Source organism: Cornus florida, unplaced genomic scaffold (genome assembly GCF_030987335.1).
Source record: "Cornus florida cultivar Cherokee Brave unplaced genomic scaffold, ASM3098733v1 CherokeeBrave_3.0.0_Hap2_Chr04, whole genome shotgun sequence".
Lineage (NCBI taxonomy): Eukaryota > Viridiplantae > Streptophyta > Magnoliopsida > Cornales > Cornaceae > Cornus > Cornus florida.
Window position 1 is genome coordinate 99938989 of NW_026775574.1, and position 16800 is coordinate 99955788.

The following is a 16800-nucleotide window of genomic DNA, read 5'->3' on the forward strand; positions in this document are numbered from 1 at the left end:
ATCACTACCTCCCAAAATCTCTAGATAAAGCACATTTTAAAGACATTTAACCTAATTCAACATGTGACAGATTCTGCCAGGAGTAGCATTTTCATGAAGACCACAGTTTCAGTCTCATGAGCAACACTAAAACTTAGCCCCATCAAAATCATGAACATGCTTGACTATAAGGCAGAGGAAGAGCTTGTCAGATAGGGTGAGTTTAGTTCAGTGTAGTTGAGTGAATCAACTCTGCAACTCACTGAATAAAGGGGTGAGTCAACTGAGCTTGGGCTTCACAGGCTAACGGTTTCAGTTAGTATCAAACCGTCTGGATGGACCTTAAAGGAAGTGGTGTGGGCAACACAAGTTATCTATTTACTTTTTAAAAAGTAGAGTGCCACGTAAGCTAAAAAGTGATGACGTGGTACTCTACTTTTTTTATGCATATGTTCCATGGTGTGGAACTCAATTATTTCATTCTTTATTTATTATTTTATTAATTTAATAGAACGTTTGGAAGTAAATTGAGCCGGTGCTGCCTTTTGTTTTTTTTTGCCTTCAATCAGATTTATTAAACAAAGGAAAAAAGAATGAAGTATTATCTAAAGGCAGTTCTATATGTGGACAATAGCTTAGAGCATGCAACCAATTGTAGAGAGAAGTGTGTCAGAGTGTATAGAGAGAGAGAGGTCCCCACAGGTGATAATCCATTGCATTGTCGTGGACAATGGTATAGGTAATATCTATCTACTTTATACATTATTTTAATGTTTTTTGGTCACTTTTGCCTTCCCCCAGCAAGAGCTACACTAATCCATAGCTCAAACAAAAATAATAAAATAAAAAGTAAATAATGAGGGAAATGTATCACACCATTGCACATCCTTGAAATTGCACATTCTTTAAAAAAACAATATAGAGTGCCACATCAATATTTTTTATTAAATAAAGTTGATGTGGAATTTTACTTTATAAAAGTAGATTGAGTATGCATCTAAATGCATACCAGATGCTCTTAGACAATGGCTATAAATCCCACAAAAGATATACTCTACTTTTTTCACCGTACCGTCCATTTCTCTCTCCAAACTGACACATTTCTACTCTAAACATGATGCCGCCCGGATGCTCTTATAAGGCAATAGATTCAAATTTCAGAGACCTGCCAAAACCTATAATTTGTTGTTAACTAGTCACACCACAAATTGGGTATGGCTGAAAATCATCACATTGTACATGATTCAAATGTAAATGGTATGGTTGAAAATCACCACATTGTAAACGATTCAAATGAAAATGCAACTATAAGTGTTTTTAGTGAGATTACTTGTGTTTCTCAACTTGTTGCCAAGGGAAAATATATATATATATCAACTTGAAAGAATTAAGAGGGATTTGAGCCTATTGATGAAGAGAAATCGAAATGTCCGGAATTGGGGCCTTTCTTGTAAAGGAAAAGAAGAGGTGATTGAGACGCCAATGTGGTGTCGGTCGAGAATTCTTTGATAGTAAAGATTTTTTTTTTTTTTTTTTCTTCATTGGTAAAAAATTCACACATCCATTTGTTCCGCTATAGATTCACCTTCATCATTCCCTTTGAAAGATAGATGAGATTAATAGTGTGACATACTTTCTCATCAGTTCAATAATTCGTATCAAGACCTGAAATAAACATTTGGAAGTATGTGCACGAGAATTTACTTAACAAAAAAAGAAAAAAGGATTGGCATCCCATCCGTGTTGGACTTCAAGTAGCAAAAGATGCAATTTGGGTCAAAAATTGAAGAAATCAAAATGCTAATTTGTGGGTGGTGTTCAGAAATGTTAAAAGTATTGGGCTATCAATTCAAATATGCTGAAAATACAGGGGCCCAATGAGAATTCCAATACAATTTTTTTTGTTTTTTTACACAATTCCAATACATTTTTTTTTTTTTTAAAAACAATTCCAATACATTCCAGTGAGTGAGTTTTTAATTACTACTATTATTATGACAGTATATTTATTTATTAAATCCGAACTATACTTGAATGCAGGGAAGAGTTGTCTAAATGTACATACCTTCGGTAGTCAGACCAGCAATTCGATTCATGGTCCTCGTGAGGTTTACCACTAAAAACCCTAATTTATGATAATTTTGGTTTGGCGCGACTTCGAGCTTTGAATTGGTTGATCAATGGCGATTCTTCCTATCCTCCAATTCGAAGAACAAATTTTAGAAACAGTGGAACGAAACCCAGTCGCAGTAATCATCGGCGAGACTGGGTCAGGAAAGAGCACTCAACTCTCTCAGATGCTTCACAAACGTGGTTACACCAAATCTGGAATGATCGCCGTCACTCAACCTCGACGAGTCGCTGCTGTCTCTGTCTCTAGGTATATTCACACACACACACACATATATATATACACATATATAGGTAATTTATCTTTACTTCAAAGTTCAAACCACTCATGAAAGTTTCTGAATTAGAATATCACGCTATAATAAATCGAAATTCAAGCTATAAATATTACTTTATTCTTAATAATTACACGTCTAATTTTGGTGATGGAAATAAATTAGTTATAGCAAGGTTCACTTTCATTGATATTTTGACCAAAAAGTTGACTTTGTTGAGCAAAATAGAGCAGAATGGATGAATAGGATTCATGTAGCCGACCCCAAGTAGTTGGAAGAAGGCTTGGTTGTTGTTTTTGTTGTTATTGTTGTATTTGACTTGCTAGGTGTTCTTATGTTTAGCTACATTGAAGAATGTTTTCAAATTTTATTTATATCAGTCAATTCAAGTTGCAACTCATCAAGTTTGTTCTACAAACTTCTCCAATTATGTTTGTGCATATGTATATATATATTTATTTCTTTTATGGCCTCTAACTAGTAAATTATCTGAAAGTAAGCATCATCAACTCAAAGTTTCACTGTTAATTAATAAGGTTTTGGGGTGGGTAGATATATATATATATATATATATATATATATATATTTTTTTTTTTTTTTGGCTCTTGGAGCAATTCGTATGATTTCTTATATATAAATTGTTAATGGTACACAGACGGGTTGCGCAGGAGCTTGGTGTTCGGCTGGGGGAGGAAGTGGGTTATGCAATTCGATTTGAAGATAGAACTTCAGAGAGAACTCGCATTAAGTAATGTGTTTTTACTTGTCATTGGAACTCTGTTATCTTATTTATGCTGATTTGTATGATGCCAACTTTACTGGTCTCTAATGATGTGGTTGTGAACTGCCCAGATACCTTACTGATGGAGTTCTCCTTCGTGAAAGTCTTTCTAATCCGGAGCTCAATCAATATTCTGTGATCATTTTGGATGAAGCTCACGAGAGGAGTCTAAACACGTAATTTTTTGTCACGCTTCTTTGACACAGTTTGTGCTTTGAATTAATGGTGTTTCGTTATTTTTTCGATCATACTAGTATTACTGAATTAATAGTGACGCGTAATTATTTTTCGATCATTTGTCGTACTCCTTCCATTTTGAAATTTCTGTTGTATGTAAGTCTGTCGGAATTTTGTTTATGTACTTTAGTCTTTAGTTGCTCTATATTTATAGTGCACTTTACTTATGAAAATGTCTTGGTTAGGGATATATTGCTGGGACTGATGAAACGGCTAATTAAAATGCGTGCATCCAATTTGAAGGTTTTGATCACTTCAGCTACTCTCGATGGTGAAAAAGTGTCCAGATTCTTCTCTGACTGCCCCATACTAAATGTCCCAGGGAAATTATTTCCTGTGGAAATTTTACACAGCGCAGAGAGCCCGAAGAGTTATCTTGAGTCTTCTTTGAAAACAGCTATTGGTATGATTAGAACTTTGATTTTCATGAATTGTTATTTGTTTTTTAAATTTGGTAGCTTGGTGCTGTTGCTTCAGTACATTTTTGTTCTTGATTTTCAATTGATTAATTAAAAGATCATGTTGTAATTTGCAGCAATAACATCTTGTTCTGGTTTTGGTTTTCACTTCTTATGAATTGCGCTAATTATTATTTCTTCCAGTAAATATAGCGCTAATTATTGTGAATATTCAATCAACTTTTTTCCTAGATATTCATGTTCAGGAACCAGAAGGTGATATCTTAATTTTCATGACTGGACAGGTGAGCATTTTCTTTCCCTATAGCTCAGGAGTCATAATTTTCAATTTTATTTTCTTATACTATGCTTGTTTTTAATTGGAAAATACTTACATGAGGCCTTGCTGTAGGATGATATAGAGAAGTTGGTATCTAAGCTGGAGGAGAGAGTTCAACGCCTGGAGGAAGGATCCTGTATGGATGCTATAATCCTTCCTCTTCATGGATCTTTGCCACCTGAATTGCAGGCTCGTCTTATTATTTTTTCAATTTTCATTTTTGGCGAAACCTTGCAACTTTTTTTTATTAATATATATTCTTGCTATAAGAGAGGGATACTTTTTCAAGTATTTTGTATACCATTTCAGTTATTGTTTCTGTCTGAAAATTTTCCTTATTCAACACTACTCCTATAACAGCATATGTCATCAATGTTTGGTATTGCTGTATCATTCAAGTCACTTGGAGCATTGAGATCGATCTATCACAATATATCAGATCATTATCGATCGATACATTGATATTTTACTTATATTGTTAAAAGAAATTTAAATAATTCTAAAAGTTTTAGAAATATTAAAGAAAACATGGATCAAGAAAAAGAAAAAATCCAACACGTTGTCTCTAAAAGATTAATACAGATGATACTGAACTAGTCTACTGCAACTCAACTCAACAAATATTTTTTCCAATTATTTGGGCCGGCTAGATGAGTCCTGTATGCTTTACCAAATTAATTTACTGTAATATTATTTAATAATTAGATAATAAATATTTCAACATAGTTCAAGATAAAAATATCTAGCATAATTTCACCTAGATGTACAATAATTATGTGCTTCAACAATTTCAGGTAAGAAATGATTGTTTATCCACAATCGAAAACTAAATCTTGAAAAGGGAAATTCATGACTTCTTTAGGTTAATAATATTCAAGGCTTGATTTTCCCTAAAACCCAAAATATTTTTTTATCTTTAATGTGAGAGATTGAAAGAGAGGTAAGTTCTATTTTGTGGTGTGTTTCGACACACATGTAAGAGGTTTAGGTATGATCAACAATTTCAGGTAAGAAATGATTGTTTATCCACAATCGAAAACTAAATCTTGAAAAGGGAAATTCATGACTTCTTTAGGTTAATAATATTCAAGGCTTGATTTTCCCTAAAACCCAAAATATTTTTTAATCCTTGATGTGAGAGATTGAAAGAGAGGTAAGTTCTATTTTGTGGTGTGTTTCGATACACGTGTAAGAGGTTTAGGTATGAAGAAAGGAAGGGAAAAGGAAGTTTTTTAGTAGCTGGTGCGTTTGTTGAGGAAGTGACATATAACACTTGGAAGACTTAAAATAGTGCAGTTTGCTAGGTTTGTATTGGATTCTGGTCTAAAGAGGTTTGAACACTTCTAAGAGGAAGCCGTGTTCATGTTTAAAACGGCATTTCTTGAGTACTCATAAAAATGTGTAAGACATTTTAGATGTCTCCATTAGTCCATTATTTAGAAATAGAATATTTAATTTCAGGAAAGCAGCGCTTGCTTCTTGGACCTTGGGGATGCGATTTCTTATACAACAGAAAAAAGTACAATTGTAAAGAAGAATCTAATTAAAGGTTTTTGCAAACTGTATTAAAAGGTTTGGCCATATGTTTTCAGAAAAGAATGATACAAGAAGGTTTTATCTTAGAAGTTGGCATGAGAGGAAGAAAGGAATCATGATTTATCTGTGTACCTATACATATAGATTTCTTCCTGGTTTATTTTCTTCATTGGAATTATGTTGTTTTTGCTTCTTAACTGCGAATATTTTTTTTTTTAACCGAATTGAGTCGAATGTGAGAGTATAGTTCACTTTGGTGTCCCTTTTTTTTTTTTTTGCAGCTTTTTCCAAATCAATTCTCGTTGTGTTGTTGTTGATGCTTTATCTTTGCATTGACCCTACAGGTGCGGGTATTTGCTCCTCCTCCTCCAAATTGTAGGCGATTTATTGTGGCCACAAACATTGCTGAAACGTCTTTAACTGTTGATGGTGTTGTGTAAGGAGACTTGAACACTTTGCATGGACATTATAATTTGAGTAGCTCATTTCATTCAATTACTTCTTTAAATTCATGATGCTTATATCCCTTTCCATATTTCCACTTTTTAATATGGTAGCATAGGCTTATGTAGCATGACTTAAACATGTAAAAACATGTTTCTCGATGATGTGATATGCAGTAGTGTGGCATATGATTAACACTTCTATATTACCAAAATGACTTACAATGCTATATGTTCAGCACCAAAAGAAGACTACACCATGGAGTCAACCATTTCTTTGTGACGTTTATTATGTAGATGTGTACATGGTTATTTCCATAATACTAAGTAAGTAGAAAAAATGTTGCTTTATTATCTTAAAGAACACTAGTACAAAAATGGGTTGTAATAGCCGCGCCCAGGTTGGGGTGTTGGGTTTGGGAGCGTTCTGTAACTAAATCTGTCTATATTACTCATAAATCAGCACCAATTTACCGGGAAAGTATATAAGGAAAAGTCCTTGACGAAACTAAAAAGAAACACGACTATCCATGATTTCTACAAAATTTGAAAAAGGATCAAGGGAAGGATTCATCGACCCTGCGCAAGCTTTGAATAAGGACGTAAAGTTTTATGTTTATTTTATTTCAGTGAAAGTGAAAATTCAGATATATTATTCATTGCAGCATTTTGAATCGCACATCTTCTTTGCTATGTTAGAATTTGAATGTCCCTATAAATTATTGTTATTATTATTCTTTTACTGTTTTACAGTCTCTTTTTCTTTGAGCAGATTCTTATCCCATTCCCCTTGTCTTGCACGAAGTTTCATAAATAAATGCCAACTCACAGAAAAAGTTTGGTGCCTTTTTGGGTTTATGTCAACCTGTTTTCTCATGTCAATAAATAAATGGCAGGTATGTTATTGATTCTGGTTATGTGAAGCAACGGCAATACAACCCATCAACTGGCATGTATTCCCTTGATGTTGTTCAAATTAGCAAGTAAGAAGTTGATAATTTCATAACTTTTTATTTTTCTTCAGCAGATTTTAGCAACCCTAATCATTCTAACACATGTTTGTTATAATCTTCTGTCATTTGAATTTGTGCTTATTTTTGAACAAATTATGAGTTTTTTAATAATCTTCTGCTCGTCCCACACTTGTAATTTGTGTTGGATTTATCACATCTTTGGGCTCTTCAGTATTTTATTAGAGACCAACACTTTGATTTGGAATTTTTATGTATTTAACTTTATTCCTGTAAAAAAAATTCTTATGATCTTTTCATTGTGCGTTGTTGTGTGCTGAAAGAGATGATGTTTTTGATCTGAGACTTTGACCGCACAGGTAAATCTGTTCGATGTCATTAACTGCTTTGTATTTGTAAGCTTATGAGTGTTTTAAAGATCTGGGGAGCTACATTACTAAATTGCTTTGAACTTAAGGGCTTGGATGGAAGTTCTTTGACTTTGAGAATTCAAAGCCTTTATTCCTGCTCTCTTATAGGGCACTCCATTGGGCAATCAAGTAGTCTATGGACTGTGATTTTGGTGGTGGTTAAAGGAAAGCTTTTTCCCATCTCCAACATGTTTATTTCTACTACAAAAGAATAAGTGATGAAAATAGTTGTAGTGCCTCTCCGGTACTTTGCCTGATATATTAGTCTATGCCTATTATTATTATTATTTTTTCCCATTTTCTTTATCTTAGATGGCGGACTAATCAGTTGCTCTGGACTTAAATTTACCTTTTGATTTTGAGCTTCTACGTTTGTATAATTGCAGGGTGCAAGCTAATCAGCGTGCAGGGCGAGCTGGAAGAACACGTCCTGGGAAGTGCTATCGTTTATACCCATCCATGGTTTACAATGACAACTTCCTGGATGCAACAGTCCCTGAAATCCAGCGGTCTTCTCTTGCTGGCAGTGTTCTTTATTTGAAATCATTGGATCTCCCTGACATCGATATCCTCAAATTCAATTTTCTTGATCCCCCTTCTTGTAATGATGCAGTTCTTACTCACTTCTTTGTTGCTCATGTTTTGCTCTTTATATTTGGCTGATAGAGTGACCAGAATTCTGAATGGCTTTGCTACAGCTGAGACTTTGGAAGATGCTCTTAAGCAACTATATCTCATTGATGCTATTGATGAAAATGGATCGATTACAAGTGTGGGACGAACAATGGCTGGTATTAATATCTCATCCAATTTATTGGCTGTTTCTATGTTAGGCTACTGAAAAAAAAAAGAAAAAAGAAAAAATAAGTATGACTATGTTAGTCTAGGTTAACTGTTAAGCATAGTGCTATCATTTTGAATAATATATGCATTTTGCTAGACCTATCATCATCTTCAAGACTTCATCACAAATGACACACTGCGTATTAATGCTTTAAATAATTATATTTATGTATTGTATCTTTTGATCAATCTGCTTTAGTGCTTGAAGTTTTGTTATTCTTCTCAAAACTTCAAGCACTCTGTGCATCATTGATGTCATCAGCATCACTATCCTAAGGATTTTATTCATCTTTGTGTTAGCCTATATGAATCTCCGCTTAGGCTTCTCCTTTCTGGATGGATGTTTTTCGGTGAATGCTTGGCCTTCTATTTTTTGATTGGTATTTTTTGGGTTTACTGAGAATCTTCTGTGCTTTTACGCAGAGCTTCCACTGGAGCCTTCACTCTCCAGAACCTTAATGGAGGCAAATGAAAATGGTTGTTTATCCCAGGCTTTGACGGTTGCTGCTATGTTATCTGCGGAAACAACATTACTTCCTGGTCGAAGGTAGACTCCTAAATTTGTTACAGAAGATGATTTTTTTTTTGTGGATGCTGCAATGATTTTGTTCTGTTATCTTCAAGTTCACTACTAATAACTGGCAGACCTAATGTGCACGTAAAAGGGCCCTAATTATTTGTTGATGTTCTAAATATGTGGTTATTTCATTTTGAATCGAAAAAAAGAAAAGAAACTAGTGTAAGACTGATATAGTAAGGTTTCTGAATTAAATCTTTTTGTAGTGGCTATCAATGCATGATATCAACTATAAAAAAGTAGGCCATTAGACACTATTGCTGCCGATTAATTAAGGGCACTGGAAAGGATCGACGGGGTTTAGACATAGCTCTTGGCATTATTTGTAGAAAGTGGCTCCCATCGGACTAAATCCATATTCTTATGCATGGCAGCCCTCCCCTATCTACTTCTCAATTCCATTTTAAGTACATATTAATAAAGCAGTATTAAAACTCAAGCTGATTGGTTTGAATAAAATGAGGTACTAGCAACTTATGGAAACTCGTTTACTTCCTTCACTTGCAGTGAAATCAAGGTTACTGGATAAGTGCACAATGACATTCCGGAGTATTTGGCATCCAGATGGACTGACACCATTATGTCAAACAGGGTCAACTGTTAAGCACCACCATCCATGTTATTATTTTATTATTAATTGATACGATAAGAAAAATTAGGACCATGTTTCCTGGAAAGACATGTCATATAATGTAGCTGTTGATTAATATGGAAGTTTGCAGTTACATAATTTTTTGCTCGTGTGTGTGTGTGTGTGTGTGGGGGGGGGGGGTAATTAATTAAGAATTTAAGAACTGTTTGGAGACCGTTTCCATTCCAATAACAGTTTTTAGTAAATATAAACACTTCTTTACATGGCCATTGTGAATTTTTCTTCATTGAGACCATATTTTCGATACATTGGATTGCAGCAAGAGCACTGAAAAGAAGAGGAAGCATGCTCCAGACCTTCCTGATGGTTCTGGCTGGGGCGATCACATCCAACTATTACAGATCTTTGAGCATTGGGATCAGACTGACTATGATGTAGATTGGTGCAAAGATAACAGCTTGCAGGTACCCTCTCCTATTCTGTTTCAGAACATGACAGACTCAGTTATTCAACATCTGGTGGCTCTTCATAAAATGATCTTGTAGCCATTACATAGGGCTTATGTGCTGTTTGATAAAACTGAAAATTAAGTACTGAAAATTTTAAGAGCTGAATTTTAAGCACTGAAGTTTTTAAGTAGTAATTAAAAAATAAATATTTTTTAATATCTTTTAAAATTTTAACCCATTTTAAGTGGCGCTTACCGTTTTCATTGATATTCAACTTGCGTTATCAAACACACTTAATTGGATAAACATTTAATTTGTTCAGAATTAAGCATTGAATTGAGTTATCAAACAACACCTTAGTCTTGGTAGACTTCACATCTTTTTAAAAATGACATCCGGGCATTAATTGCATTACTTGGGCCATGTGGCAGAAGCAAGTTAATGATGCACATGCATGCTTGTACTTTTTCCTGATATTCTACAGGCTTCTAGTTGTGAAATATTAAGGATGGAAATATATGGCACCGAATTGCTCAGATAGTTTGATACTGAGATGTTGTGCCATCCTGGCCTTCCTTTCTGTTTGGTTGGAAATCTTGCTTTGGTATTTAAGATTCAAAAATGTTTTGGCCGAACTTATTGAATGCAGGTGCGAGGGATGCTATTTGTCAAAGATGTTCGGAAACAGTTATCTCAAATAATGCAGAAGATAGCAAAAGGTTAGATTTCATTACTATTGAGGAGCTTATATAAAACAAAATACATTTTCATTCGAATTTTAACCTTTTTGTGGTATTTTAATGATCATTTGTTTTTTTAAACTACCTTAATTCAGGCATTTTTATTACATAATAGCAGTCATTATGTTTATTATTTTTCATCAGGTAACAAGTCTGTTGTGGTTAAGTTCATCAAGTTCTTTTCACACTTCACCTTAGGATTCTGTCTTCATTGATTTCTAATCATTGAATGTGATGTGATGTCTTTGGTTTCTACTCCTGACACTTTACTTTAAGTGTGCAACTGTGCATAGTACTGGTTTAAATGTCCAATGGTAATCCTGTTGATTCTGGCAAGGTGCTAATTTTTGAAGACATGTTATTTATGGCGTTTGCCTGATCCAGCTTTTTGGTCCTGCTTCAAAGTGTCATTCCATTCTTATTAATGTAAATTACCTTGACCTCCCTTGAGGTTTGCAATTTGCACCAACAAAAAACCATCAACTGTCCCTGAGATTTTCATAAAACTACAGATTCCCCCTAGCCGTCAGTGGTCTGTTAAGCCCGTTAATTAATATTCTCTGAATGTCAAAATTGCCCATTTATATTACGGAATGGCACAAGTACCCGTGCTCATCATTGTAAATGATGAATTTGATCAGTTTTGGAAGGGCAAAACTACCCTTATCTTCCTCTTAATTTTCAGTTAACACCTCACTCTTTCTCTCTCCAAAATTTCTTTAGGCTCTCTAGAATTTCCTTATTATCCTTATTATCTCCTCTCAATCTCCTTATTATCTCTCCTCTTGACTCCATCACCACCACCTCCTATGTTCTCTCTCCTCTCCAGCCCTCCACCACCACTTACTATTCGTATATATATGAACCCAAATATGAAACTAAACACACTCTCTTATATATATATACACACACACACACACACACACACACACAGCCTTAGGATTGCCTCATGGCCGCATCTCATTTCTTGAAGGAATGGGGGTGAATTGATGGTGTCGTGGAGGATGAACATGATATCATGTACAATAATAACGAAAGAGACAAGAAGAAAAGAGAGAAGCAATCTTATTAAACACACCACAAATACGTGATTATAGAGATGTTTTATAATGAAGAAATAAACCCTTGTAAAACAAGAAGAAAAGGCTACTCTACTCCATATTATATAATAGCATCAGAAAATAGAAAAATAAATAACTCTCTGACACCCTCCCTTAAACTCGTGATATGAAAGTGAGAAGCATTGAGAGTTTGCCGAGAAAAAATGAAAATGTATAATAGTGTAGGATTTCCTAAAAAAGTCAGCCAACTGCATGGTAGAAACAACAAACAGTAAGGAAATAGTCTAAAGCTGAAGATGGTGGTGGACAAAGTGACAATCATTCTTGAAGTACTTGGTATGCTGATGAAAGACAGCGTTGTGTGCAATTTGAATGGAACTCTTGTTATCACAGTACAGAGAAGTGGGAGCAGAAAGAGAAACCAAACTAGCAACCAACCACCATTGCCAAGCATCTCCGCTTCAGCAAAAGAGCGAACAACAATTGTTTGCTTCTTGCTTTTCTAGGAAATGAGAGTCACCTTGAAAAACTCGGAAGCTATAAGTGGACTTCTGGTTGGTGGAATTGCTGGCTCAGTCTAGTGTAAAGTACCATAGCAGATGTAGAGGAAAACAATAAACTCTAGTGCAAAGTACCCGAAGATAGCGAAAAGTACGAAGAACTGCAGCCCAGTGAACGGTAGTAGGAGAAAATACAAACTAACTGAGAAAGTGAAGGTGGTGTAATAGGGAGATACACTAAACTGCCAACTATACCTCAACACAAAGTATACCAGCTAAAGGAACACCTTCAGATGAAGCATAACGAACACTAAACTCTAGGGGAGTCTCAACTGTTAGTGAATCTGTGAGATGGGCTTTGAAATAACCTTCGTCACGTACTGGGACTGAGAAGGAAGATAGCCTTTAGGAGAATACGCTATTTTATTCCCAAGGAAATAGTGGCGAGGACCGAGATCCTTCATCTCAAACTGTAGTTGCAACTGTGACTTCGAGAGAGCAATGTCATACGCGTCATCACCAGTCAGAATCATGTCATCAACATATAAGAGGAGAATAATACGGCTAGCAAAAGTAGAAAGAAGACGGGGGACTTAATCATGATCACTTGGACGAAAGTCTAAGGCATAAATAACTGTAGAGAACTTCTTAAACTAAGGCGTAGGAGATTGTTTGAGACCATATAATGTCTTTTTGAGTTTGCACACCTCACTAGGGTTATGGGAAAGACAAGGAGTAACCATATAAACTTCTTTAACCAAATCCCTATTTAAAAAGGCATTTTTGACATCCATGGGTGTTAAAACCACACTGCTGAACAGCTGCAACAGCAATAAGGTGCGCACAGATATCATTTTGGCGACAGGAGCAAAAGTCTCCTAGTAGTCCATACCATATTCCTATACGAAGCCCCTTCCAAGCAGACGGGCTTTATACCTCACCTCTCTACAGAACCATCTTGGTCTTGATTTTATAGACCCACCTGCAACCAACTGCACTGTTCAAGGGGAAGCTCCTATGACTTCAATTGACAATGTAACATAGGGTTTTTAGGGATGTTTGTTGGTGAAATAAGCATATGCCTAAATTGTGATTAGAAAAGCGGGAAAAAAATTAAGCAGCAATTTAAATGAGAATGTTGATTGAAAATTTTGATCCAATATACACAAAACGCCGCAAGTCGTCATCTACCATAAAATGTCCTAGTCCCAATATAATATGGTATTAATCTTGTGTTACATTGACTCTTTTATTCCTCCAAACGCACTTGAGTTGACACAACATGTCATGCACATATGCACATCGGATACTTAGATCTTCTTCATGTGATAATGAAAGAAGAAAAGCTCACGTTTGATACCGAAGAAGGGTTTCCTACTTATGAGATAGATTGAATCCTCCTTTAAAACCCCATAGCATATAATTTAAATTATAATGGCGTATATTTTTAAACAACAATAGTATTATTATATGATACACTTTTGACACAACATATTATGTATCTAAATTTTAGGGCATGTCCATGTACTGCAACAAATACCCAAATCCATGTAACACAGGTATTACCATAGTAAAAAATGAGTCTTATAGCCTGCACATCTTTTACATTTACATGGCAATTATATCATAGATCTGCTATTGTGAGAGTTTTTCCATTGTTTTGGTCAACTTAGTTGCTCTTGGTTTGTCATCATTTTCTTCACCCTGCTTGTAAATTTGAATATCCTTTATTTTGGTACTAATAATTTTTTATGTTTTATATCAAAAACAGGACCCTTGGATGTACGGACAAAGGAAAGATGGAAAGAAAGCCGACAGGATTATATGAATTTGAGGAAGGCTTTGTGCGTTGGCTATGCAAATCAGCTCGCTGAGCGAATGATTCGCCACAATGGCTATAGAACTATTGGTTTTAAGTCCCAACTTGTGCAGGTAGAAACTATGAAAAAATAGTTGAATCTTGTTCTGTTACTGTGTCATGTGCAAATTTGTTTCATCAATGAATTTAATTCAAATTTTCATGATTTATTCACTTCTTCAATGACTAATTTCGATGCAAAGACCTAACCCACAAAAAAAGAAGAAGAAAAAAGGTTTGATGCAAAGTTGAATTTGAAATAAGCATTTAAGAATCATCATACTGATGTAATACAAATCTGTCTGAATCTGGAGAAGTGACTAGCAGTGAGATTTTGAGAAGCTAGCACAATCAGCTATACTGTTTTACATACATCTAGAGATATTCTTTTTCCTTTTTTTTTTAATAAAAAAATTGTTGTTGTTTTAAGTATATGCCTGAAGCTAAAGTATTTTCTATTTCAGGTGCATCCATCCTCTGTACTGAGAACTGATGAAGAGGGAATGCTTCCAAATTATGTTGTGTACCATGAGCTTATTGTTACCTCACGTCCATACATGCGATATGTGTGTGCAGTAGAGATGCCATGGGTCAGACCCATCTTACAGAAACTTGAGAAACTGAATATTAACAAACTCAGGTAAACCATCTTCATTTTTTCTCCAGAAATGTTCAGAAGCAATATTGTTTTACTTGCTTAAAGTTGCACTTCCATTGTTGTACCACCATTGACCTAGAGCTTGCTTGTTTGTGTGAAGCAGTGGTGGATCTAGTCAGTCTGAAGAGAGTTTTGACGGAGAAAGCTCCAACTTGCCAAAAAGAGTGGTTGATGTTGTTGGGCCTACTGCTGACCCTGGCAGCATGATCCAAGCAGCTCGGGAACGTTTTCTTGCCCGGAAAGCAAATAGATAGTGTTACTAATTGGAATGTGGAATTGGTACAATGATAGTCTCCACTGGATGGGAATTAACTTTACTGTAGCTGATGAGAGCAAGGATTGCTGATACTTCTTGAAGTCTCAACTATTCTGTTAATGTCATCTCAATCTTTTTCTTATTTGGGAGACGATATTAATGTGAGGCAACCCTCGGAACACGTCATGAAGGCAAGTTTACTTCTGATTTTGCCGAATTTTGTCTCCAACAAGACGTTAATTCACTGCCTGCAACTATTATGCTAGTAGCGGTATGACATATACTCTGTAAATTCTTATATTTAGTTACAGTAGTCAGTTGTACTCAAATATAGGGGAGAAACAAAAATCAGTTGCATTTCTTCACATGATTTGGAGGAATAATACATCACACTTAAAACATTAAACTTTGTACCATTTTGCAATTCTTTTTCTTTTATTTTTAGAGATGGGTCTATTCATGACCCAAGTGTTTCATTGCTAACTCTTGATATGTTGTTGTAAGAGAAAGTTTGAATTAGTCATTCTTCAATGTATTGAATTTTTGCTACTATTGGTCCTTTTTTTTCTGCATTAGTTATATTTACAGGGAAATGAGATATTACTTATGTAAGCCTCCTCCAAAAAAAGCCTCTTACAGTCGATGCTCTTTTATATTTAGTTTCAACAAGTGGAGTGCTAGAGGCTCCTTTTGGAGCTTCTTACACTGGATGGTCCTTTTTCTTTTTCAGTCCCGAATTCGCCTTATTCGGACTGGGATGGAATTAAAGCAGCCATTTCTTCTAGATTTTAGATGTAATTCAATTAAACTCACTAGTATTTTGTTAATTAATTGTGGGGTGTTGGTTGGTTCTTTTGATTTGGAAGAAAATTAGTGATATAGATTAGCAATGTTTGTTGTCCGCAAAGCTCTTTTTACCCTTTTTTCTGTTCCTCTCCTTTCTCAGCTTTCTGTAGCAAAGAAAGAACTTAAACTCACTAGTATTTTGTTAATTAATTGTGGGGTGTTGGTTGGTTCTTTTGATTTGGAAGAAAATTAGTGATATAGATTAGCAATGTTTGTTGTCCGCAAAGCTCTTTTTACCCTTTTTTCTGTTCCTCTCCTTTCTCAGCTTTCTGTAGCAAAGAAAGAACTTGTGCGCTTTTCTTTTCCTTCCCCCTTCCTTCAATTCCTTCTCCCTTGCCAAACAAACTGTTTGAACTCTTGGTCTCTTGACTTGAGTTCAGTTGAGGAACAAGGGTGACACCACTGTGTGTGTATGTGTTAGAGAGAGAGAGAGAGAGAGTGGTTAGTTGAGGTGCTGATGTTTCATTTGTCAAATTTCATTATTCATTACATTGACCTAATTAATGACGCTAAGTTTTGCTTTGGTTTTTGGTGACTTATTTGACAACCTTATCATCTTTAGCCAAAGCATGACAATTTACCCAGTTTTTTATTTGTCCTTTTTGTTTGGTTCTTTTTCTATCACAGATGGGCAGTTAAAATACTGCTAGTGCTGACACACACAATTTGAACAACTGCTAAGTGTTGTCATCAAATAATTTTGTATGCTTTTGAAGAGAGAATCATACGCGGTGTAACCCAAAATATACTATATTTCTCACAATACCATTGTTTAATATATCAATAATTACTTTATTTTTTTGTTCCTACTAATATGTGAGATCATGCAACGCAATCCTGCACTCGAATTGAGTAAAGTTCAAACTATGTATGCGGATAATTACGAGAAACCAATTACATAGTTTTGAGTCTTCAATAAT

General features: G+C 35.1%; 1 protein-coding gene across 1 annotated transcript; it reads left to right on the top strand.

Annotated features, from left to right (window-relative positions):
• The first annotated feature begins 1977 nt into the window (after positions 1 to 1977).
• LOC132304181 (probable pre-mRNA-splicing factor ATP-dependent RNA helicase DEAH4) lies at positions 1978 to 15583 on the top strand. Its single transcript, XM_059801744.1, has 16 exons — positions 1978 to 2359; positions 3040 to 3132; positions 3237 to 3341; positions 3588 to 3805; positions 4053 to 4105; positions 4213 to 4329; positions 6021 to 6112; positions 7016 to 7102; positions 7887 to 8101; positions 8199 to 8291; positions 8767 to 8890; positions 9832 to 9976; positions 10611 to 10680; positions 14034 to 14194; positions 14585 to 14760; positions 14882 to 15583. The coding sequence occupies exons 1-16, from the start codon at positions 2160 to 2162 to the stop codon at positions 15030 to 15032; spliced, it is 2100 nt and encodes a 699-aa protein (XP_059657727.1). The 5' UTR covers positions 1978 to 2159; the 3' UTR covers positions 15033 to 15583.
• Positions 15584 to 16800: the final 1217 nt, after the last annotated feature.

Coding starts and splice junctions, on each gene's coding strand:
- LOC132304181 (XM_059801744.1), top strand. CDS start 2,160: ATGGCGATTCTTCCTATCCTCCAATTCGAAGAACAAATTTTAGAAACA. Junction 3,342..3,587: donor CACGAGAGGAGTCTAAACAC/GTAATTTTTTGT, acceptor TGTCTTGGTTAG/GGATATATTGCTGGGACTGA. Junction 6,113..7,015: donor TTAACTGTTGATGGTGTTGT/GTAAGGAGACTT, acceptor AATAAATGGCAG/GTATGTTATTGATTCTGGTT.